This window comes from Lontra canadensis, unplaced genomic scaffold, assembly GCF_010015895.1.
Source record: "Lontra canadensis isolate GAN:19392208 unplaced genomic scaffold, GSC_riverotter_1.0 scaffold1, whole genome shotgun sequence".
Lineage (NCBI taxonomy): Eukaryota > Metazoa > Chordata > Mammalia > Carnivora > Mustelidae > Lontra > Lontra canadensis.
In genome coordinates this window covers 66058775-66084290 of record NW_022630995.1, presented here as the reverse complement: position 1 = coordinate 66084290, position 25516 = coordinate 66058775, and the positions used below count along the sequence as shown (strand labels likewise).

Here is a 25516-nt window from a genome sequence, read left to right as displayed (position 1 = left end):
ATCACCGGGCCACCAAGGCTGGAAAAAAAAATTAGGTTAGGGGTGCCTGGGTGGCTCAGTGGGTTAAAGCCTCTGCCTTCGGCTCAGGTCATGATCTTAAGGTCCTGGGATTGAGCCCCCAGTCGGGCTCTCTGCTCAGCAGGGAGCCTGCTTCTCTTATCTCTCTGCCTGTTTATGATTGCTGTCTGTCAAATAAATAAATAAATAAAATCTTTTTTAAAAAATTAGGTTAGGGGTCAGACAGGTGGAGAGAGCCACTCAGTTTCACTTTGAGGGTGTCCCAGAGCAGTAGCCCTTATACAAAGGAGTTGGTTGGATTTGGTATCTTTTGACACCTTCCTGGTTCTTTTTTTTTTTCTCCCTTGTATCCACGTTTTGTTTTTGTTTTTGTTCTTAAATTCAAGTTCAGTTCATTAACATATAATGTGTTAATTGGCTTCAGAGGTAGAGGTCATTGATTCATTAGTTTTACATAACAGTACTCATTGCATAGTGTGTGCCCTCCTTAATGTCTATTACCTTGTTGCCCCTCCCCCACTCCCTTCCCCTGCAGCAACCTTGTTTGTTTATTATGATTAAGAGTCTCATGGTTTGTCTCCCTCCCTGGTTTCTTCTTGTCTTATTTTTCCTCTTTTCTCCTATGATCCTCTGTTTTGTTTCTTTCTTTCTTTCTTTTTTTTTTTTTAAGATTATTTATTTATTTATTTGACAGAGAGATCACAAGTAGACAGAGAGGCAGTCAGAGAGAGAGAGAGAGGGAAGCAGGCTCCCCGCTGAGCAGAGAGCCGGATGCGGGGCTCGATCCCAGGACTCTGAGATCATGACCTGAGCCGAAGGCAGCGGCTTAACCCACTGAGCCACCCAGGCGCCCCAACCTCTGTTTTGTTTCTTAAATTCCACAGATTTGCGAGATCATACGGTAATTGTCTTGCTCTGATTGACTTGTTTCACTTAACGTAATATCCTCTTAGTTCCATCCACGTCGTTGCAAATGGCAAGATTTCATTTTTTGATGGCGGCATAATATACCTGGGTGTGTGTGTGTGTGTGTGTGTGTGTACACATACCACATCTTCTTTATCCATTCATCTGTCAGTGGACATCTGGGTTCTTTCAGTAGTTTGGCTATTGTGGACATTGCTGCTGTAAAGGTGCACGTGCTCCTTCGGATCGCTACATTTGTATCTTTGGGGTAAATACCCAGTACAGTCACTGGTTCATAGGGTAGCTCTGTTTTCAACATTTTAAGGAACCTCCATACTTTTCCAGACTGGCTGTACCAGCTTGCATTCCCACCAACAGTGTAGGAGGGTTCCCCTTTCTCCACATCCTCTCCAATATCTGTCGTTTCCTAACTTGTTAATTTTGGCCATTCTTGCTGGTGTGAGGTGGCATCTCATTGTGGTTTTGATTTGTATTTCCCTGATGCTGAGTGATGTTGAGCATTTTTTCATGTGTCTGTTTGCCATTTGTATGTCTTCTTTGCAAAAATGTCTGTTCGTGTCCTCTGCCCATTTCCTGATAGGATTGTTTGTTCTTTGGGTGTTGAATCTGTTTATAAAAAATCTATATTATAAAAAATCTATAAAAGATTTTGGATACTAGCTCAGCTCTCTGTTATGTCATTTGCAAATATCTTCTCCCATTCTGTTGGCTGTCTTTTTATTTTGTTGAATGTTTCGTTTGCCCTGCAAAGCTTTTTGTCTTAAGGATAAGATCCTCCAAACCAGTTAGTAATAAAACCTTATCAGACACCGCTGTTAGAGAATTAAGGTGTCCCCTCCCAGGGGTTTCATCGACACATCAATCTAGTGTTTGGAGGGAGTTCCTCATAATCCTGCATGTAAAAACTATGGAGAAATTCATAAAAACAGTTTCTTTGTGAAGAGGAGGAGCCCCGGTCTGCTTTGGCTGTGTTGGAAACATAGGTGTGTCCTGGGGATCCCAGGGCATGGATGGGAGAGACTGAGATCCTGCTATAGGTGAATTCCTTACAGATGTTTCTGGGCCTGTGTCCACTGCAGAGCATTTCTGAGTAATTGATTAAACCTTGGCTATTTAAAGTGTCTAGAAAAAGAATATTAGGTGAAGTTTATTTTTAATTTTTGGTTGTGGTAAAACATATAACATCATTTGAACCACTTTCAGGGGTTCATTAAGGCATTAAGTAAATTCACAGTTTTGTGCAACCATCACCACATCCATCTGCAGAATTTTTTTTTTTTTTTTACCTTCCCAGACAGAAACTTATGTATTCATTAAACAGTAACTTCCTGTTCTCCCTTCTTACTTGCCCCTGGCAGTCACCATTCTGCTTTCTGTCTCTGAATTTGATGGCTCTCAGTACCTCTGATAAGAGGAGTTATACAGTATTTGTCCTATTGTGTTCTTTCGCCGAACCTAATGTCTTCAGTGTTCATCCATGTTGGAGTCTGTGTTAGAATTTTATTTTTAAGGCTCAATAATAATCTTTTTGTTGACTTTTTTTTTCATAGATTTTTGAAAAACTGAAGTTCCCTCTTAATTCTTGACCCTTGCATCTCAAGGCCTGAATCACAGAAGTAGACCCATCTCAGTATCCGGACAGCTGTTCTTTTTCTCTAGTAGAAACAAAAGGCTGTCCTTGATGGGCCCTGTGTTAGGAGAAAAGGAAAGAATTTTCCTTGATAAACTGCCAAGCAGGTGTGATGGCCCCTTGGTTCTGATACTCCTTTCAGGTCTCTGGGACTTTGCTGATTGCTGGGCATGGTTTCATCAGGGTTATAAGATAAATTTGGGAAAGACCCGAGTACTGTCTCTCCAAGCCTAATCTGCTGCTTTCTTTTTTGTCAATTTCTTTCATCTAGTTCCTGCAAAAATCTCAGGGGAGACCAGTAGTCAAGGCTGCTAAGCCTCCTCTGGGAATAAATAACTGGGAGGGGACTGCCCTGTTACCCCTGTGCTGGCTTTTCAGCCCCCTCTAAGGCTAAGCGGAGTGCTAAGCTACATCCTACCAAGCAAGTCTTTCCTGGAAATGACTTAATAAGTCTTACTGAGAGCTGGAAACGCTTGTTTCAGTTCTTCTTGAGATTAAGGTTTCTTTGCTCTCATCCAGTAGCACTTACCATTTGCTTGTTTTTAAAGATTTGTTTAATTAATTTAGAACAAGAGAGTGAGAGGCGGGGCAGAGGGAGACTCTTCAGGCAGACGCCCCATGGAGCATGTGGCCTGAGGCAGTGCTCAGACAGGGCTTGATCTTACCACTCAGGAGATCATGACCTGAACTGAAATGAAGTCGAGTCAGACGCTTAACCAACTGAGCCACCCAGGTGCCCTAGCACTTACCACTTGTAGGAAGAGCTGCAGTTTCTGGCTCTTCTGACATATTTATTCCATAACTTACTGATTGCCTTTCCACTTAGAATATGTACGCCTTGAGTGTCTCTCTTTGTTCACTGCTGCATTTCTGGTCCCTGGCGAGGTGCCCGATCTAGAGCAGGCAACTGTAAATCGTGAATTAAATGGCTAACAGGGTTGTCTCCAGGGTCCTAGGAACAACAGTACTGGGCACTTTAATTCAGCATCATTGTTTTGCAAAAGAGCTGCAAAGATAAGGGATATTTTTCCCACATTAAAGATGGTGACACTGAGGCAGGGAGATAAGTATTTGTGTCAGGCTCTAGGGCTTGTACAGCCAGCCACACGTTTGCTGGCTCTTTACCATGCATCCTCAATTGTATGACAGGCAAGAGGTATATGTTTTTAAGTACAAAGGCCTGATTGTTGATGAGAGAGTGACATCAAGGTTCCATTTAAAAAGCTTCGGCCAGAGGCGCCTCGATTGTTCAGTCATTAAGCCTCTGTTCGACTCGGGTCATGATTCCAGGGTCCTGGGATCGAGCCCCACATCAGGCTCTCTGCTCGGTGGGAAGCCTGCTTCTCTCTCTCTCTCTCTTCCTCCCTCTGCTTGTGTTCCTTCTCCTGCTGTGTGTGTGTCTCTCAAATAAATAAAATCTTTTTAAAATTCAGTAATAAATAGATTATTAGATAGGTTGATAGCTTCGGCAGAGGGGGGCCCTGGATGGCTCAGTCAGTTAAGTTTCTGACTCTTGATTTCTGCTCAGGTCATGACTTCAGAGTGGTGAGGTTGAGCCTCGTGTTGGGCTCTGTGCTCAGTGGGGAAATGGCTTAAGATTCTCGCCTTCTCCCTTTGCACCACCCCCATCGTGTATACTCTCTCTTGCTCCCTCTCTAAAATAATCTTAAAAATAAAAAGCTTGGGAGGGGCGCTTGGCTGGCTTAGTTGGTAGAAAACGTGACTCTTGATCTCGGGGTCATGAGTTCAAGCCCCACATTGGGAGTAGAGCTTACTGTTTTAAAAAATAGCTTTGGGGTGCCTGGGTGGCTCAGTGGGTTAAAGCCTCTGCCTCTGGCTCAAGTCATGATCCCAGGGTCCTAGGATTGAGCCCCTCATCAGGCTCTCTGCTCAGCAAGGAGCCTGCTCCCCCCCCCCCCCCCCCCCCTTGCTCCCTCGCCTACTTGTGATCTCTGTCAAATAAATGAATAAAATCTTTAAATTTAAAAAAAAAAAAAAAGCTTTGACGTGAAAGTTTATTGGCAACTTTTAATGCTCATGCTCACTTCCCCAGGAGGGCAGGCTGTACTGGGCAATGGTACATTGCCAACAGCCTTGGGTTGGGTTTATGTTTTTGTTTTTGTTTTTAAGATTTTATTTATTTGAGAGAGCGCGCGTGTGTGCACCATGCACATGAGAGGGGGAAGGGGGAGAAGGTGAAACAGACTTCCCACTGAGCAGAGAGCCTGGTGTTGGGCTCCATCCTGGGACTCGAGGACTGTGAGCTGAGCTGAGTGGGGTACCTGGGTACCACCCAGGTACCCCAGCTTTGGGTGTTTTTGACATTTTTTACAAAAGTAGTTGGGTGGGGGGGGGATCCTGGTTGGCTCAGTCAGTTAAGTGTGTGCTTTTGGCTCTGGTCAGGATCTCAGCGTCCTGGGATCAAGCCCTGCTTCTTGGGCGGGCTCCCTGCTCAGCAGGGAGTTGGCTTCTGCCTTTCCCTCTACCCCTCCCCAAGTCTTTCAAATAAAGTCTCTCTCTCTCTCTCAAATAAAGTCTTTAAAAAAAAAAAAAAAGTAGCTGGGCAATACACAACAGTCTTTAATATAGTCTTTTAAAATGATTGTATTTATTTATTTGACAGAGAAAGAAAGATCACAAGTAGGCAGAGCAGCAGACAGAGAGACGGGGAAGCAGGCTCCCTACTGAGCCCAAAGCCCGATGTGGATCCCAGAACCCTGAGATCCTGACCTGAGCTGAAGGCAGAGGCTCAACCCGCTGAGCCACCCAGGTGCCCCTATAGTCTTCCTTTTTAACACGTTTTGTAATTCTATTTTTGAAATTCCATTTAGGGAAGTACTTAACATGGTAATGATTATGTGTTTATGGTTTTAGAAGGGGAGATGAGAGATAAGCAGTCATACTAGCCAGTATCTGATAAATTGGCATTTCCTGATGAAATTTTATAGATTTTTGCTTCTATCTGCTTTAACCACGCTGGTATAGAGAGGTTGCCCTGGCTAGCTCATTCACACTCACAGGAGACTGCCCATGTGTCTCAGAGTGGCCATTTACGAGTTTATAGTGAGAACTGCCTTGTTATTGTCTGCACATCCTCTATCTCCATAGAAAGATGCATAGAGGGGCACCTGGGTGGCTCAGTGGGTTAAGCCTCTGCCTTCGGCTCAGGTCATAATCTCAGGGTCCTGGGATTGAGCCCCACATTGGGTTCTCTGCTGGTGATATCTAGCTCTTTAACCAGCTAGATAACTTGATGTGAATTGTCCTTACCCTCCTATCCGAGGTTTAGGAATTCCTAGCCTCTGGTCTTCCTGGCCATTCCCAGTCCCATGTGCTACACCATGTCTTTTCTTAGTGGCAGGGACACCATTCACCACCCCACTCTCATCTCTGAGTCATTGATTGCTTCAGTAAACATGAGTATCTGCACATAGGATTAGCTAGGTACAAAGTAGACTGTGCCCTGCCCTCACACTTAGGACATGCTGAATAACTACAGGGTTTGCCTTGGAAACCAAAGGATCGTGGGCCATCTGCTGAGATGGAGTAAAACATCCATTTTCCAAATTGTTTCTACAATAATACATTTGATTCTGGCATGGTATTTATTTAATAGTGTGGGTTCTGCTGTCACACTGTCCTGGTTTAAATCCAGGCCACTGTAGTCCTGAACTTTGGGCAGGTTAAATGGTAACCTTAGGGTGCCTGGGTGGCTCAGTGGGTTAAGTGCCTGACTCTTGTTTCGGCTTAGGTCATGTTCTCGGCTGTGAGGTTGATTTTCACGTTGGGCTTGCGCTCAGCATATAGTCTGCTTGGGATTCTCTGTCCTCCCTCTGCCCCCATGCTTGTGTGTGTGTATGTGCGGGTGTGTGCTCTCTCTCTCTCTCTCAGATCTTTAAAAAAGTAAAATGGTAACCTTAATAATACCTTTCCCCTTATTGGGTGATGGAACTATTACATGAACTGTGTTGGAAAGCAGTATTTTGCACATAGTACAAGGAATGTCTGGGCTTCAGCTGTGGTTAGTCTTATTGTTATTCTGGTGGCCTCTCTCCCCTGTAGTATCCAGAATACTTTGTAGTCTGTGAAGGCTACCTTTCCTGCAACCCTGATTTCAGACATGGCATTTCCACGTCCCCACACCAATCTGGGAATGCCCTCTTCTTCCTACCTCCATTTTCTGGTGAAATCCAGCCCCCTGGTAGATTTCCCTAAGGCCAGCCTTCCAACTTCCTGTGCCCTCTGACCACTAACTCTTACTAGAACCAAAAGAAGCAAATGGATTTGGAACGGATTGCTGGACTGGCCTGGGCGTGGAGCATGAGAACGCGCCAGGGGAGCTCCCAGGCGGTCTTGCTGGGGCTGCAGGAGGGGGGTTTTGGAGAGTAGAGAGGGTGTGCAGGCCAAGGAGTTGGGGTGCCTCTGGGACAGTCATAGGCTTAGGTCTTAACAACCATGTTTGAAAGCCTAAAAATTAACCAAGTGGGAGGCAAGAGGCTTATGGCAAAGCCAGGGTTGTGCATTAAATTATTTCCCATTGTTCAGCAAATGGATCACCTTCTCTGCCAGTGACATTTTTTTTTTAAAGATTTTATTTATTTATTTGACAGAGAGAGATCACAAGTAGGCAGAGAAGCAGGCAGAGAGAGAGGAGGAAGCAGGCTCCCTGCTGAGCAGAGAGCCTGATGCGGGGCTTGATCCCAGGACCCTGGGATCATGACATGAGCCGAAGGCAGAGGCTTTAACCCACTGAGCCACCCAGGCGCCCCTGCCAGTTACATTTTTATCAAAGATTCTCAATTCTGAGACCCACCATGAGGTAGATAAGAAGGATAACTTTTACCAAAATAGCTACATCATGCATGTATACCCAAATGTAAGATACTTCTTGGAACCAGAAACATCCACAGATATTAGAATCCAGAAAGTTCGATGATCTGTGAGTCCTAAGAGGCTGTCGTGGTGCCTCCCCCTCCATTCAAAGCAGGAGGGCGGTCTTGGTCCCTTCCAGCCCGAGCCTCTACCCGGAATGCTACTCTTTGCTGAAGGCTTGCCGGTTGAGGTGTTGCTTTGGGAACATGTGTGCGGTTAGAGTGGAAGCACCTGCTGCCCTGTGGTGTGGTCATCAGGAGATGTCATGCTGCCTGCCAGCCACACGTGCCCCCATAGAGTGACATCGTGAAGAGGTCATCCCTGTGAAGCAGCCAGGGTCACAGTGGAAAAGAAGGTGGCAGGGGAGTAGATGGGGACACATGCAGACCACCAGGTAATAGAGAAGGAGGTTCAGCTGGCTGGGTAGTCCCTCTAGAGGGGCTTCTCTGGGGAAAAAAAAGGCTGGGCTGGGGCTGGGGAGGGTCAGGAAGGCTTCTGAAAAACCTTCTGGCCTCTGCCTGTGTGTTTCCTTACCCCTAGCTCCTGTACCCCAGTTACAATACTGAGCTGTCTGCCAGCCCTCCCTCCCTCCACCAGGCTGGGAGCTGACGACTGGGGGTGTTGTGTTAGTAGCTGGAGCAGTCCTGATGGCCAGGAAGCGGGAGCTGGGTAGGGCAGAGGGGTGGAGCTGTGCCCCAGGCGGTGCTGGAGGAGTGAGTCAGCGACATCAGCCCATAGCCATGGAGCCTTTAGACTGCAGCACCGTTCTGTTCTGGGTGCTCTGCCAGCTCCCATAGTCCTCACACACTTGCTGCGATAGGTGCTGCTGTTTTGTCGTCTTAGAAATGGGGCACAGAGTTTGTTGCTTAGCTCAAGGGCACAAGTAGGGGTTTGGACAGTCTCAGCTGTCACGCTCTGTGGTCAGCTGTGTGTGTTAGAAAGCTGTGCTGGCGGTAGGGTTGAGGGGGCACTGGGAGGCGGGAGATCTGATAGGAGGAGGCAGCAGCTGCGGGGATGACAGGGTGGATGGATTCAAGAGGGGTCCTGTCTTTCCTGCCATCTTCACGCCTCTCAAGTAGGCCTCCTTCTGTCCAGGGCCCTTGTCCTAGTCCACTGGTTCCTGTGGTTGGGCCTTGGGAGCAACACCACCGGCATTGCCTCAGAACTTGTGAGAAAGGCAGAATTTTGAGTCCCATCCCAGACCTGCTGAGGCTGGTGCAGAAGTTTGAGAACCCCTGTCCTTATCCAGAGCACTACTGCCCAGGGTGGGTGACTGCACAGCCTCCTCCTTGTTCTGATTCTCCCTGAGTCCCTAGCCTTGCCCAGTGCTCAGGGCTTCCCCCACCAGAAGCCAGCTTTGCCCCTTCTACCCTGATGACACCCTGACTCCTGGCTTCTGACTCCCATGTTTTTGGTTCTCATGTGCTCCCTTTTCCACTGCATCTCTGACACCGAACTTAACGTAGGTAGCTGCCACTTCCCAGTGGAAGGCCCTTGAAATCCAAGGGCCTTTCAGTTCTCTAGCAGCCTCTTCATTTGCTGCTTTGTCTGCCCTTCCTGGAACCTCCCAGTCCACAGTTTCTTGGTTCTACCTGACTCGCCTGTTGCCAGTGACAGAAGTCTCAGCTAGGCATGCAGGGTGAATCAGGGCAGGTGACTCTCAGTCTCCTCCTTTAAATTATCAGCTCCTCCAGAGGGCAGCGGTGAAGTTGTGGAAAGAGCCAGAGGACCTGGGCTCTGCTCTGGCCTCAGAAACTCCATGCCCTCCTGGTTGCAGGGAGTCCATGAGGTTATGTGTGGCAGTTCAGATTCTCTTGCCTTTTCCCAGCAGCTGGCACAGGACTCTGGAAGGGTGTGAACAGCCAGAAAGAAGAGCAGGTGGTGGCATAACGAGTCTGAGCTCGGGCTTCGGGACCCGGTGGCCCAGTGCTCTATAAGAGGGCTTGCTTCCCAAGAAAACCGCAAGCAAGCACGTGAGTTGCATGGAGTATTCAGCAAGGTACTCGTAAAGGGTCAGACTGAGCTTTGTTGTTGGTGATGCAGATGGGAGCATTTATCACCTGAATTTCCTTGTTTTTCAGGACTTCAAGATACTGGAAATCTACTTGGCTGCAGATGGCTATGCTCGCCAGAGGATGAGTAATCGACGGGTGTGAGAAGTTGAGAGCAGGCAACTTTCAGCTTCCTTGCTAACCTCTCTATAGGTTCCTTCCTTCTCTGTAGGGTGGAGTCAAAGAGCACAATGAGTACTGTGAGTTTTATCAGCTTGTGAATTTTCTTCTTGAAGATTTTATTGTTTTTCTTATTTGTGAGAATGTGCCTAGGAGTGTGGGTGGGAGAGCAGAGGAGCAAACTCCACGCTGTGTGGGGAGCCCGACATGGGGCTTGATCCCAGGACCCTGAGATCACAACCTGAGCCGAAGTCAGACGTTTAACCAACTGCACCACCGAGGTGCCCTCTTGTGAATTTTATTTTCGAGGCTAAGCAGCTACCTTATTCCTTATGGCACCTTAATGAGAGTATCATAAAGGTGCTCTAAGTAACCCTTGTTCTCGAAGGAAAGTGTGCAGGGCTGGGGGGCAGCTACAGATGTAGTTATTTGGAGGAGTCTGCTGTTTTGGGTGGTGTCCTAAAGACACAGTAATAGCTGCGGATTCAGAAATTTTCTATCCCCAGAGCAGCTGTCGGTGTCGTGGAAATGTCAGGGCCCTGGTTTATTGAATCCTTTACAACCTAGTGTACATTTTCCCTTCTCTTTCCTTTCCCCTGTGTAGTTTTTGGCCCAGTATGAGCATAGTGGTAATTAATGATCCTTCGTGAGAGTTTTCTTACACCCAGTGACCAAAGTCGATACATATGTTGTGAGCTTTCATCAGACTGCAGAGGCCATGCCTTATAACAGGTGTTCCCTGGAGCCCCTTGAGCTCCAGAGAAGATTGCCTGAAGGTCTCCTTCTGTAGCTTATTCCCTGCTGACCAAGTTGCTCAGATGATCTAAACTCAAAACAGCTGTTTTCTGAGATACTGATTCATATCAGGTGGCCCAGCTGTGAAACGGCAGCCTTGTATTCTCTCCACAGGCTCCAGAGGTGCCGTGTGTGTGCAGGCAGGGTGAGGCTGAACTGTCATAGAAACCCTGTAGCTTCTACTCACTGCCCCTGGTGCTCCTCATCCTGACCAGTCCCAGTCCCTTGTGTGCTCGGAGCCTGCTGTTGATACTTCTATACAAAAGGGCCTTTGCTTCCCTGGACCTGCCCTTTTAAAAGGCAGGTGACTTCCTACCTTGGCTCCTTGTCTGCAGATTGCCCCTGCAGCTCATTTGTAAGGAAACAGATGTCCTGAGTCTGGGTACCTTCTCTCTGAAGCCCATGCCTTGCCCAGGTAGGATCTGGTTAGATAGAGCAATGTATCCTCTTACTTGACTGTTAAGAAATTGGTTAAACTTCCTCAGAGTGGCATAAATCACTTACATGGTCAGTTTGAACTGAAAGCTGTGACCCGCCTGCTAGTGCAGAGGGGGACGGCCACACTGAGAGTAACAGGGCAGTGGGGAAAATGTCTGCCAGTGTTCTAGGGTTTCTGGAGGCTGGCCCTGAGCTAGCAGTCCCCTGCACCCTTGCCCTCTGGGGAATGTGGATGGAGAGGGAGGTGGGGTTGTGGGGGGCTGGGGGAAGGGTACTGAATCCTGAGATGGTCGTCCTGGGAGGGTGAGGGATAGCCTTATACTGGAGGTCAAATTTGCATAGGTTTTTGAAAGCTGTGTAAGAATTGGCCAAGTGAGGAGAGGGAGGGAGGACTGAGTAGTCCAGTCATGGAAGGGACGAGAAAGCTGCTGGGGAAGAGGATAGGGATAAGACACAGAGCTGTGGGGTGTAGGGTAGGGATCGTGGCCTTGAGAGCACACATTGCTGTAGTGCCCATGGCGGGATATTCCAAGTCCAGCACCTAGACTTCGGTCGGGGTGCATGGCTGCTGCTTGCCTCCGTCGGAGGGGACCAGAAACCATGCAGGTGGCTGTGGCAGGGCATGAAGCGTCCTGTTTAGCAGTATCTCCTAAGAAATATGTGGTCCTTTGCAGAGGAGGGAAAATAGAAGAACAACTTCAGAGAGAAAGGGGGAAAACTTAAGTAGCCTTGGTGTTCTGGTGGCAGCTCAGGCCGCCGGTAGACACTGCGCCGTAGACTCTGCTGAGGCTGGAGTGGCAGCTCTCTGGACAGACAGAGCAGCTCCTGGAGGGAGAACTTAGAACTACTATGGCTGCTTGTCCGTGGCCCCTCCTGGGGATGGTTCCCTGCTCCTTAGGTCCACGGAAAGTTGCTAAGCCCAAATCTTAATATCCAGCACTCCCCAAGCTGCCGTTTGCTGCAGAGGCATGGCTGGAATACAGCAAGAGTCAGACGTCTCTCTCTTTTGCCTGGGCAGCACGTGTTGTGCTAAGTGGTGGGTGCCTTTAGATCTTGTGCACATCTCGCCCGCAGTGTCCATCCATCCAGTTTCCAGGGACGTAGTGCTAATATGGCGTGCAAGGCGGTCGGGTCATGCTGGCCTCCTGTGTCTTTGCTCAGTACTCGGCACTTCCGAGTGCTGAGAAATCGCCACCCCAGCTCACCCAGTTCAGGAGCATCGGTGCGCCCAGTGGCAGTGAGAACCAGAAACACGGGGGGCCAGGATTGGCTGGGGCCATGCAGGGTGGGAACAACAAGGTGACAGGATCAGGTGGGTGGTTTGTTCTCCTTTGAGGAAGGCCATACGGGGCGTGTTCTCCCCCTGTGTTTCAGGGCCAGCCTGGTCAGAAGTGTCGGAGCATGCCGGGAAGCCAGGTTCCAAGGGTATGGGGGGGCAGCTGGCATGGAGAGTTTGAACTGCACATCCGCTGGCTGAGGGCTTGAGCCTTCCAGAAGGCAGGGCTCCTGGATGGCCACTGGGAACTTTGGTTCTTTGAGCTCAGGGCCATGGTTGTGAGGGTGTGAGCTGCACTGATGAGTTGATGCACTAAATGATGATGGATTCCCAAAGACAAGACCTACTTTCTACAGTGGTTGGAAATGTGGGAAACTGAGGGTCTTGGGGTTGAAACAACAAAAAGGCCTCAGTGAGACCAATTACACATCCAAGGAGGACAGGTCTGTGACTTTTGGTGAAAAGAAGGGGTTTCTGGCCAAGTCCTGACCTGGGTCAGAGGCTTCTGTGGAGTTGTGTGTGTGGAGTTATGTGTGTGTCAGGTACTTTTGACAGACCAATAGTTTGATACAACAGAAGTTTTACTTTTATAGGGTTTATATTCACTGTATGTTTAGGATTATTTCTCTTTAAATATTCAGTGTTCTAGAATGTCAAGTTTTGTTTTTGTTGTTACTGTTTTTAAAGAGGGGAGGGGGCCGAGGGAGAGAGAATTTCAGGCAGGTTCCTTACTCAGCACAGAGCCTGAAGCCAGGCTCGATCTCATGACCCTGAAATCATGACCTGAGCCGCAATCAGGAGTCAGACACTTGGAACCGATTATATCAACCAGGTGCTCCTAGAATGTCAAGTTTTATTTAAAAGGACCCATTACCTCAGGTTGCCTCACTGGTCTCCTACTTTTTCTACTTTTTTTTTTTTTTAAGGTTTTTTTATTTATTTGAGAGAAGCTTGGGGGGAGGGGCATAGGGAGAGGTAGAAGCAGGCTCCCCACTTAGCAGGGAGCCCAACACAGGGCTCAATCCCAGGACCCCAGGATCATGACCTGAGCATTAACTGACAGCCACCCAGGTGCCCCATGGTCCTTACTCTTGTTGATGAATTGAGCCATTCCCATGTTGACCTTTTATTCTTCTTCTTGAAGTTGTATCAGTCGGGAGCTCATGTGACTGTTTCTTTCCCCGGATACCCTCAGAGAAAGCGTCGTGGTGGCACAGTAAATTCTAGACAAGCCCAGAAGCGAACTCGGGAAGCAGCCTCCACCCCTGAGATGGCCTTGGAAGCAGAACCCATAGAACTTGTGGAAAGTGGTAAGATCGCCAGGAATGCCGTGACAGTGGGATGCTGGAGTGGTGCAGCATGCATGGGTTGGCCCAGCCATGGGGTCTTGTGCAGGCCTCACCATCTGAGCCTCCCATTACCCTCCCAAATGGAATCATCCTAATCCCCTTGCGTAGAGTTGTCATTAAGGTCAATGCTTAGCTCAGTGCCTGTTAGTTAACACTTACTGCACCCCAGTTAGCATCTGTCCTTGTCTTTATAAGACCTACACCGTCTCAGACTCACCTGCCCCTCAGAACTGAAAGCTGACTTTGAGCAAGACCTGCCCTCTTTGGTGGTGTAAGACCTCTATGGGTTTTGACAGCCGCTTAACCATCTAACCTTCCTGGAATGTGCGGCTGGGGAGATGAGACTGCCCTGGGCCCACCTTTTCAATTTGAAACTGTACATCCAGTGCGCTTGGCCTCCTGAAGTCGTCAGCTTTCCTTTTCCCTTTTTCATTAAGACACAGAATCTCCCCCAGAGGGCATCTCTGTGGAGAGAGCCACCTGTGCTGGAGGGAGCTGCTATAGGCAGAAGCCAGATTGTGCACATGCGTGCGGCCTGTGGGATTGTGGCTTCTGTTTGTGAGAGCCAGAAATTAAGTCCACCGGAAGGAGAGCAGCTCTATGACTTAGATTATATCAGTATACGGACTATTTTTTAAAAAGGACGGGGTCTTTTTGTATAAATTACATTCAACATCTCTGATATATTGTGGGTTTTACTCCTGTGAATCTTTTTTAATAAAAGAAAATAAAGCAAATTTGAATTGCTAAATGTATTACGAGTTATTGTCCCCAAACAAGTACTACTTTTTTTTTTTTTTTTTTTTTTTTTTTTTAATTTGACAGAGATCACAAGTAGGCAGAGAGAGAGAAAGAGGGAAGCAGGTTCTCCGCTGAGCAGAGAGACTGATGCGGGGCTCAATCCCAGGACCCCAAGATCATGACCCAAGCCGAAGGCAGAGGCTTTAACCCACTGAGCCACCCAGGTGCCCCAAAGAAGTACTACTTCTAAAAATCCTACTCTCATATGTTTTTAGTGCTATAATAGAAGCAAAAATGATTGTAAATCTTTTTTTAGTTCATATAAATGGAAGTAGTCCTTTGTGGTTCATTCTTACCTGCCACAGAGAAGTGCTTCTACCCAGTCTTGTCCTGTGCTCACGAAGACACCACAGTAGATCCTAGGGCTCAGAGGCACGCAAAGGAATAGGCTGAGCCCAGTCTGCTGTGCTGGGAGTCTAAGGGATCAGTGAATACCACCCTGTTCTGCTTGAGAGCCACATGGAGATGACTATCTCACTGATGAGGGTGCAGAGCTGAGTCTGATGAGGTCTGAGGGCGAGTGGCATCCTCGAGGAGGTTGTTTAAGGCAGGTCCATGCCAAAGAGAAAGGCCTGAGGTGAGCATGCCTGGTCCTTTCCCCAGATGTCTTCCAGTACTCTCAGGTAGGTCCCTGCCTCTCCCCTGTGCAGGGGCAGGTGGGAGCACTGAGGCCTAGTTGTGTGACAGTGTGAGGCCACAGGGATGAGGTCTGCGTGTGCACAGACTTGACCCCCGTCCTTGGTGTAGTTGTAAACCATAGGCCTCCACTCGGAATTCTGAAACGGCGTTTGTTGGCTGTCTCCCCTGAAAGGAGATTGGACCTGATGCTCTGCATTCTATACTTTGAGGGGGCTTTAGTTTGGTATAAGCCCATGCTCCATTTTTAATCGTTTAATGAAGCTTCTAGTGTTATGCCGTTATTTGTTACTTTCCTGCTAATGCTTGTTAAAATGCTTTATTTTAAAGCCGGAGACGAAATAGTGGATCTCACCTGTGAATCATTAGAGCCTGTGGTTGTTGACCTGACTCACAATGACTCTGTTGTGGTAAGTGTCAGAGCGGGATGGGTGATCCCTCCTGGCTGTGGGCCCTTAGCCAGCACCAGCTTCTGAAGGCGCTGGTCACAGGTTACGGTTTGTGCCGAAGAAACTCAGACATTCAGTGACTAGATAGAGCCCAAGATAGAAAATGTTTCTGGAAAATCCTTTGTTCGGGCTTTGTTTCCTGTGGACACAGTACATCTATGTGATCCTGGCCTGCTGGCACTGAAGCAGTTTGGGGAGAGCCCCCAGAGTTGCCTGTTCTGCACTTTATACCAGCTGTGTGACCTCCGGCAAGTTCTTAGGCTCATTCACTCTGAATGGGGGGATATGCCCTATGTGCCAGTAGGGTATTGGGAGGGTCAGGAGTCACCTTATATCTGAGTGCCAGGCACCCAGTGGTGCCCAATAGGTGTGAGTTGCACCCTCCCAGCTGGTGGGGACGAGAATGCTTGCTTAGCACTGCCAGCACTGCTGCCAGGGGTCTCTGGAGGCACACAAGCAGCTTGCCTTGGAGGGTGCAGGCACCCTGCATCCCTCCTTGATTCCAGGGACAACGGGGCTTGGGAAGCTGCTTGTGGCCCCTTCCTGTGGCACCAGCTGTGGCCCCTCACAGAGAGCACGCTTGCCCTTGTTGGCCCTCGGGGAAGGAGACCTGCCTCACAGCGTGGGGGCCCGCTCCTGTGTGTGGTTTCAGGTGGCCGCTCAGCCCACAGACCTGCACCTTAAGACTGCATCTGCCTCTCCAGGATGCCTCTTGAGTGTGGTTTGATCTGATGTGCAGTTGTAGAGTGGAGCAGATGGGAGGCAGGTGTTGCTGGGGATGGGGGTTGGTAGTAGCTGAGTGTCCACCTGGCCTTGGGGCCCACTGGTCCTGGGCTTGTTCTGATTGTGGTTACAATTGCAGAGTAGGGTTGTGCTGAGAAGCTTCAAGACTTCTTTAAAAGAAAAGTAGGGCAATGATGGGGATCTGTCTTGACAGATTGAGAGGTTTGAACTCTGGTCTTGGTTGAAAACCACCAGTCCTGTTGTGTGTCTGTGCACCTCTCCCCTCACCCCCCCAAAGGAAAGGCAGTTGAAACCTGTATTTTCTCTGACACTCAGTCCCTGACCTGCAGGCCCAGGGGGATAGCCAAGATTCTGTTTGTAAGACCTTCTAGCCCTCAAGGAGACAGTGACTGGCTTCTGTTGTGTGATGTACCAGCATCATGAAATCCTTCTCATGCCTTGGATTATTTATTTATTTTTTAATGACTACCCTTTCTAATGTTCTCCTTCCTGACCTTTCCTACCTTCTTTGTTTCCCTGGGCATGGAAAGTCATCAGGAGATATAGAACAGGACTGCTAGGGTCTGGGGAGCTGCCCTGGGAATGGATGGCTGGCCAAGGCCGGAGATGGGGGAAGGGGGTGCTGGCCTGAGAGGTAGGAGTCCTGGTTTTCCGGTCTTAGATACACCGGTCATTTTGGTCATGGTCTAAGGTTCCCAGCTATAAAAATATAATAAGGCTTGGGCTTTAAAGCACTCCTGATTCTAATCATTCTCTACTTTTTGTTGTTCATAAATTCAAATGCCAGTTTTTAAATTTACAGTAAGAAATACATGTGAGGCTGAAGTTCTCACTCTAAGCATATCTACTTGGAAAACCCAATAGTATTAAGTCAGGACAAGGAGTGTCCATCAAGTGAATTTTGAGTCAGGCAGGCCTCGCCTGCAGCAGCATGTAAATGGTGAATGTATCATGTATTAGTTCCCAAATTGGGGTGACCTTACCGGTTCAACTAGAATCTGTGGGAGCAGGCCACATGTACCTCTTTGGCCCTGTTGGGAGTAGCTAGCTCTGTATCTTAAAGACCAGAATCTGTGCATCCCCCGATCCAGCCCTGACTTCAAAACTTGAGGGAGCCCTCTGATGAGAAACTTCTGAGACTCTTTTTCCAACTCTCTAAAAGACTCTAGAGCCCCCAGTGAACTAAGAGAACTAAACAGTGCTTTGAGATGCAATAAGGCTTTGTACATCTCTGCTTAGGTATTTTATCTCCAAATTAACTTCTATTTTGGGCATTGCATAGCCAAAAAAGGGCATCATTGCTGGATCCCAGGACATGTATATCTTTGATTTTGCTAGATTACTGCTAAACTTTTCTAAAGGGGTTGTGCTTGCTCATTCTTACTAGTGTTTGCAGTGCTCACAACCACTTTACTTCTGGCCAGTCTGATGGTTTTGAACACCTCTCGTATTGATTGGTAGTTCTTTTCATCTTTTGTGAAGTGCCTGTTAAAATCTTTTTTCCTTTTTTTTTTTTTTTTTTTAGATTTTATTTATTTGATGGAGAGAGAGGTAGCCAGAGTGGGAACACAAGCAGGGGAGTGGGAGAGGGAGAAGCAGGCTTCCTGCTGAGCAGGGAGCCCAGTACGGGGCTCCATCCCAGAATCCTGGGATCATGACCTGAGCTGAAGGCAGACACCCAATGACTGAGCCACCTAGGTGCCCCTAAAATCTTTTTTTTTTTTTAACTATTCTTTTTACACACATGTTGTATATACAACTTTTACAATAGCCGAAGAAACTGATCTAGAATGGAACAACCCCTTGAGTTCTCATCTATTTGGTTGTGTGCTGTGTGTGTGTTTGTGTGTTTCCCAGACATCTTTTAAATGGGCTCTACACCCAACGTGAATTGCATGCTTCACTGACTGAGCTAGCCAGGCACCCCTTTCTGCCTTGTTTTTGCTCTTTTTTTTTTTTTTTTAAAGGAATTCTTTCTAAGTGATTAAGTATGAGCGTGCCACTGGTCAAGTTAGGTTTTGTGTCTTTTTCTGAGGGGTCTCCCTTTCTCATTTCAATTTATAGAGGTTCTTAATTTTAATACAGTTGAATTTATCAATTTGTTGAAAATAATCCATATAAAAATTCGTTCTGTATTCTGAGTTTTACTGTTTTGCTTTTTACAAGTGACTCTGTAACCCACTTGAATTGTCTTTCGTGTGTGGTTTGAGGCAGGGTATTTCGCTCCTCTTAGTGAAGTCTTAACAGTATTCCTTGCGGTGGTTTTGCAAATCTTTTGTTAAAAGATATATTCCGGGGTGCCTGGGTGGCTCAGTAGGTTAAGCCTCTGCCTTTGGCTCAGGTCATGGTCTCAGGGTCCTGGGATTGAGTCCTGCATGGGGCTCCCTGCTCAGCAGGGAGCCTGCTTCCCCCTTTCTCTGTGTCTGCCTCTCTGCCTACTTGTGATCTCTCTCTCTCTGTCAAATAAATAAATAAAATATTTTTTAAAAAAAGATGTATTCCTAAATACATAGTATTTTAGGAAGCTATTAAAAATGGTATTATAGGGACGCCTGAGTGGCTCAGTAGGTAAAGCCTCTGCCTTTGGCCTAGGTCATGATCCCAGGGTCCTGGGATCGAGCCCCATATCGGGTTCTCTGCTTAGCAGGGAGCCTGCTTCCCCCCTCTTTCTCTGCCTGCCTCTCTGACTACTTGTGATCTCTGTCTGTCAAATAAATAAATAAAATCTTTTAAAAGAAAAAGTATTATAAAGTTTCTGTTTCTTTTTTATTTTTACTTGCTAATATAAAGAAATGCAGTTGATTTTATCTATTGATTCTTTTTTCAATGTAGCAATTTTTTTTTTTATTTTATTTTTTATAAACATATTTATTTTTTTTTCCCCAGGGGTACAGGTCTGTGAATCTCCAGGTTTACACACTTCACAGCACTCACCATAGCACATACCCTACCCAATGTCCATAACCCCACCCCCCCCCCCCCCCCCCAGCAACCCTCAGTTTGTTTTGTGAGATTAAGAGTCACTTATGGTTTGTCTCCCTCCCAATCCCATCTTGCTTCATTTACTCTTCTCCTACCCCATTAACCCCACATGTTGCATCTCCTCTCCCTCATATCAGGGAGATCATATGATAGTTGTCTTTCTCTGATTGACTTATTTTGCTAAGCATGATACCCTCTAGTTCCATCCACGTTGTCGCAAATGGCAAGATTTCATTTCTTTTGATGGCTGCATAGTATTCCATTGTGTATATATACCACATCTTCTTTATCAATGTAGCAATTCTTAATCTAAATCTTTTGGTTTTCTGTGTACACAGAATAAATTTTGGTTCTTTACTATATCTTTTTTTTTTTTTTTTTTCCCCCTTAACACACTGGCTAAAGAAAATTCATCACTCGCTGAATAAATGGGGACAGTCCTGGACATTCTTGTCTCATCCCAAATCTGAAGGAATCCTTTCAGATTTGGACCGTTAAATAAGTTCTCTGTGGTAGGTTTCATTGCTGTCATTGTTTATGCCCTTTATTCTGACTGGAGAAATTCCCCTCTGTTTTCTGTTGGACTGCAAATTGAAGAATCAATGTTAATTTGGGGTACCTGGGTGGCTCAGTCAGTTAAGTGTCCATCTTTTGATTTTGGCTCAGGTTGTGATCTCAGGGGAGTCTGCTTAAGTTTTCTCCTCCCTCTGTGTCCACCCCATGCTTGTGCACGCAAGTGTGCACGCTGTCTCAAATAAATAAAATAAAAAATAAAAATATGCTTCCTCTTAAAGAATCAGTGTTGAATTTTAACACTCCAGCAGAGTTAAACTAATTAAATGTTGTGGTCTTTTTATATATTGCCAGATTCTGTTTGCTACTATTTTATACCTGACTTCTGCCTCTATTTTTGTGAGTAAGATTGGTTTGTCTGTAATTTTCATCTTCTACACATTTCTTACGAGGTTTCTGATATCAGAGTACTGGTATCTTTATTGTTAAGTGAGTTGGGCACCCTTTTTTCTATCATCCAGATTTGTAATCTTGGAGTTACTTTTTTCTTGCAAGTTTGGTAGAACTCCACTGTGAAGGTACCTAGCCTCAAATTTTTTGAAATTTGTGAGTCTCATTTAAAATGTTTACTTTTGTTGGTATACATTTGTTTGTGATATCTTAATGTTCTGTGGAATCTGTAGCGATGGCTCCTTTTTCATTTCCTCTGATTTGATTGTTTGTGTTTTCTGTCTCTTTAGATTAGTATCACCAGAGGTTTATTAGATCTTTCAGAGAACCAACTTTTAGCTTTGTGGAGCCTTTCTCTTGTAAGTTTGTTTTCTTTCAGGATTGCTGATTTTTTTCCTTGAGTTTATTTTGCTTTTTTTTTAACTTACTAATTTTCATCATTTCTTTTCTAATACCTTTAAATTATCTTTTTAAGCTGTATTGTACAGATTTTGTTATTAGTATTTTATGTTCAGTTCCTTGTATTTATCAAATGAGTATTTTTTAACTTCCAAACATATGGAGGTTTTATTTCCTTTTGTCACGGTTATGGATTTCTTCTTCTTCTTTTTTTTTTTTTAAGATTTATTTATTTGTCAGAGAGAGAGAATGTGCACAAGCAGGCAAAGGGAGAAGTAGGCTCCTCCGTGAGCAAAGGAGCCCAGTGGGTCTTGGGATCATGACCTGAGCCAAAGGCATATGCTTACTTAATCAACTGAGCCACCCAGGCATCCCATATTTTTACTAATTCTTTGAATTATTGTATTATTGGTCAGAAAATACATTGTATATATCAAGTTCTTTGATAATTCCTTAGATTTTCTTTGAGCCTGGCCTGCATGAGGTAGCTGGCCTTCATTGAATGACCTGCCCCCACAGGTCCTGCGTGGGCTTTGGTTTCTTGGTGAAGGTTTCACAAGTAAGCTTCAGTTTTTCAGGAATCTTCTGTGCTTTTTTTTCTCTGAATTATTGTAGTCCCTTCAGTTTGACCGAGTATGTTTTTGAATACCTCTTTATTTAAAAATGTGTATGTTTTATCTTGCTTTGGTGGTTTTCAGTGGGGAAATTGATGGAAATACTAGCGTGCTATTTACTGGAAACCTCTGCTTGTATTTCCCATCTTCTTTTCACCTGGCTTAATAGGTGAAGTAAGATTTTCAGACCACTTTTTTTTTTTTTTAAGGATTTTATTGTTTATTAGAGAGTACAGATCCAGGGGAGGGGCAGAGGAAGAGGGAGAAGCAGACTCCACCCTAGTAGGGAGCCGGACATGATATTCAATCCCAGGACCCCAAGATCATGATCTGAGCCAAAGGCAGGTACTTAGCCAACTGAGCTCCCCAGGCGCCCGTCCTTTCATTAGCATTTGCAGCATGTCAACCTCTGCCCTAGCTCCCAGGGGTGACGCATTGGTAGAAAAGATTTACTCCCCCCTTAAAAAACTGCTTGTTTTAGGGGGAAGATATTGAAAGTGGTATTTGCTTACACTGTTTTCCTTCACTGAATTTCAAAAAAGTATTATTGTTGTTTCAAAGAGTGTTTCTTTTAAAGTCAGGTTGATTTCCCTGGAATGTCTTTTTGGTTTGTCTCCATGGTGGACCAGTGAGTCATGCTACTTGTGTTATGCTCCATACCTTCCTAGTTCTTCATTTGGGAGCCTGTTGAAAGGGTCTGCTTTAATGGAAGCTCCTTTGCAGCCAAGAGCAGAGTCCTGTCCAAGTCTGTGGGAATAGTCGAGGGCCTGAGGGGTACCCAGTGACTGCTAGAATGAGTGAACCAGAATAGTTCTATATGAAGGAAGAAGGGCTCTGTCCCCGTGTCCAGGAATCGGGGAAACAGTCGTACTTGGAATCAGGCAGGGAGCGCTAACTTTAACTGGAATGTGACTGTCAGGACCAGTTTTCCTGGTACTCCTGGCGCGGCTGCAGGAGTAAGAATCTGTAATTGCATGCTGCATGCCGCTGTTGGAGCTGAAGACTAGCCACTCACGCTCAAAGTGGTTGGAGGTGGCCGTTTTTTCCAGTGCAGCAACGTGCGAAGCCATGTGGGGAGTCATCTAGAGCTAGTGGCTTGCAGGGCTTCTGGCTGGGGGGGTGTTCTTAGAAGTGCAAGGGGTCCACTTGCCACAGAGGACCCCAGACTACTGCTTGGTTTTGTCCCACTTTTTTCCCCAGCATATTGGCTGCAGCCTCAGGAGGGACCTAGAATGTGAAGTCCACTGGTAGAAGAGGACCTTGTCCTCCCCCACTGATCAGGGGCTTGTGACATGGCTATCAGCACTTACTCAGGTGTTCTGAGGCTCAGCTGTGCTTCAGAAACTCAGAGGGCCTTCATGACTGACCTGAAATCCATGCGCCCCAGTGTGAAAGCAGGCGACAGCTGGGTGCCTGCTGTGGATTGCTCATTCTCCATACGTGTCATTTGTCTCTCTGACCTGCGGTTTATCCCATAGTCAAGAAGCCAGACCGAAAGGTAAAGTGGGATATTCGGGTCTGATCTTAGGCCACTTGCCTGTTTGTTTCTTTTGAAGGCCTCTCGGCCAGATCAGAGGCCCCAGAGCATCCCCAACCCCCGCCACACCCCCTACCTCGCACACCTCTGTTTCTTGTGCCTGGGAAGTGCTGTGCTACCTTCAGGGTCCCAGCCATGGAATTTGATGTAGTTCAGCTGCTGGCTGGAGGGAGCACCAGTCACAGTGTTGTGTGCCCCTCAACCAGGCTGTGGCACTGTTGTTTTCTGCCCTTTGGGCAAGAAACTTCCTTTCTGAGCTTTTGTATTGAAGATGGGGACAGAGTCATCACCAGCAAGGGGAGCTCTCTGGTCAGTACGTATTCATTTACCCAGTAGCTATGTAATGAGCACCTGTTTTGAGCCTGGGGACAAGGCAGCAAAGGTACCACCCCGAGGGGTCAGGTCTGGCCCGAGCTCAGCACTGCCTGGGAGTGAGCTGGGTCTGACTCACAAGAACCTTTGGAGACCCAGTTCTCACACACTGCTCATTGGGGAGCCAGCAGCATCCTGTTCCTTCCAGGTGTCTCCACGCCCAGTCAGATGACCCCTTGAGGTAAAGGGAGGTGAGGCTGTGTTGGAGTGCTGGAAAGCTAGGATCATTTCTGCCTACAGCAGATTTTCCTTCTGTTCCTGGCTAAATTCAGAGCTCCCCTTGTATAGATGTCATAGGAACTGAACCTCCTGACAGCCCAAGCTCTTTTTCCAGTACATAATCCCAATGATGAGATTGCCAGTCCCCCAATTTCATAGTCCCACACTCTAGCCTCCTCTATAGGGAAGAGGGAGCGCCTTTGGTAGCTCCCTCTGTGGGTTGTGTTCTCATCTGCAAAAGGAAGGTCTTCATGCTTAGACCATCCTTCTTCCCAGGATGGCTCTTTGTATCTGTCAGGGTTCAGGTTGGAAGACCAAATCCACCCAGTTGCTTTTAAGTATAAATGGATTTTAATACGTGAGAAGAGCTGCTGCTTTTTACTGAAAAGGCTAAAGGAGCAGGTCTTCAGGAATAACTCTAGACAGCTCAGCCTTGACCCACCATAAGAACTGTTACCTCTGCCCCAAGCAGAAGGGTAGGAGGTGGAAGCCACCATCTGCACTGATCTCTTTGGGTTCAAGGAAACACTAGCAAGCCCCTCGCCAGGGAGGAGGGGCCTCTGCCATGACACTAGCCTTGTCCGCCACCACTGACACTGACAGCAGCTGAAACTGGCCTCTGAGTGTCTCACTGAGGGGAACTTCTGAGTTCGTGTTCAGAATCCCTGCCACGAGGGAGTTGGGCTGGAGGGAGCTTTTGGATTCTGCAGGGCAGGCTGGTATGCCCTCCCTTGTGGGCATCTGCCAAGGAGGGGTGGGCAGCAGATCTTGGAGTGGCAGTCAGGAGCACTTACCTGAAGTGGACGGCCTGTGATGAGCAGGAGGGAAAGGGGGTGCTCCCAGTGCTGGCATAGGCAGGTTTATGAGCACAGAGGGGGTTGACGAAGTGGGGTGGGAAACTGCTGTAGCAAAAATAGTCCTGGTGTAAGTTCCGAGTCATTAGATATGGCCTGGTCAAGTTCTCCGTAACTTTTTCATAGGCCCAGAGAACACGGAATCAGATTGATCTTGGTCCTTGGTGTGCCATTCACCAGTCCCTGCACATCCTACTTTGTTTAATTGTTCCCAGTAATAAGCACTGAAAACCCTCTTCACAGTAAGGCTCCGCCTTTGGCATAGCCTGCATGACATACAGGATTCTTGTCATTGGCCCCACCGGACCAGGAGAGCATATGGAGCCAGTCCTGGGCTCCGTGTCCCCAGGGCCCTGTGACAGTTGTTGGCTTGCTTAGTCCTTGGAGCAGTATGGTGAGCTGTGGGCACTGGTGCCTCTTTTCTCCAGAAGAGGAAGTTGGCAACTCCCAGAGGGTAAGTAACCTCCCTAGGTCACGAGGCCAGCCACTCTCAGACTCACTCAGCGCCAGGTGGACACTGCAGTGTGTCAGCTGCCGGGAGGCAGAGGTGCCTAGGATGGGCCTCACTGGAGAGGAGAGGTGTACAGATGTCTCATTGGTGCTGCCTGGGCAGGCCCTCTCCCCGTACCTGTCCTGCCCTGCGGGAGGGTTTTACTGGGCCCCTGAGGAGTTTGCATTTGAAACAGGAAATGTTTCAATTTTATCATTTAAGTTTTTTTTAAATATAGGGTATATTATGTCATACTGATTGTGTCTTTCTCTTTTTTCTCCTTTTTAAAAGATTGTTGACGGTGAGTGGTTTCCTCTCTCTTTCATTGGGTTTGCATACAGAATGGCAGTGGGTGGGGAGCACAGAGCTGAAGTCCTTGCCAGGCCTGTGACAGTGCCAGGCGGGAAGACGCCTGCAGTCAGTGCTCCGTGGTTGCTGAGGAGACCGCACACTCACTGCGGAGCTGTGGTCCCACTGGGTTTTGGAGAAAGCTCGCCACCTTAGACTTTAGATGGCCTCCCACTCAGACAATTGCTCATGGCAGGGATGGGGCTTCTTCTGGGAAGACAGGAGAGTGGCCTTTACGGAGCTGGGCAGGACCTACCTGGCGTGGCTGGGTGTGGTGGCTGTGCCTCTTGGGCCTGGGATTGGCCTTTCCCAGGCGGGAAGGGGTGGTGAGGAGACAGAGCTGGGGATCCTGCCCTGAACATGGACTCACACCTTAGAACGGAGGCGGCCAAGGAGGAATGCGAGGCGGCCACACCAGGAGCACGCTGACAGCTGTGTGGTGAGCAGTGATGACGAGGAGCTGTCCAGGGACAGAGATGTGTACGTGACCACCCATACTCCCCGAAATACCAGAGAGGAGGCAGCCACGGGACTCAGGTATCAGCGCTCCCGCTGCCCTGCTCCCTCACCACATGCCTTTGGCCACGTGGGACCCCTTGCATCCCTTGTCCCCTGGAGTTGGGATCCTCTAC

The 25516-nt window shown here is 47.4% G+C and overlaps 1 protein-coding gene across 2 annotated transcripts in view; it reads left to right on the top strand.

Annotated features, from left to right (window-relative positions):
- Window positions 1-25516, top strand: part of RNF4 (ring finger protein 4) — a 34035-nt gene that overhangs the window by 5102 nt on the left and 3417 nt on the right. Inside the window, exons 1-6 of one of the 2 annotated variants that reach the window (XM_032856207.1) lie at window positions 9304-9420; window positions 9529-9698; window positions 13323-13437; window positions 15244-15323; window positions 24828-24837; window positions 25262-25421. In XM_032856207.1, coding sequence (XP_032712098.1) covers window positions 9690-9698; window positions 13323-13437; window positions 15244-15323; window positions 24828-24837; window positions 25262-25421 — 374 coding nt within the window. In that variant the 5' untranslated portion in view covers window positions 9304-9420; window positions 9529-9689. Of the gene's footprint in view, window positions 1-9303; window positions 9421-9528; window positions 9699-13322; window positions 13438-15243; window positions 15324-24827; window positions 24838-25261; window positions 25422-25516 lie in introns of those variants that run through there. The other variant, XM_032856206.1, reaches the window with a different exon arrangement.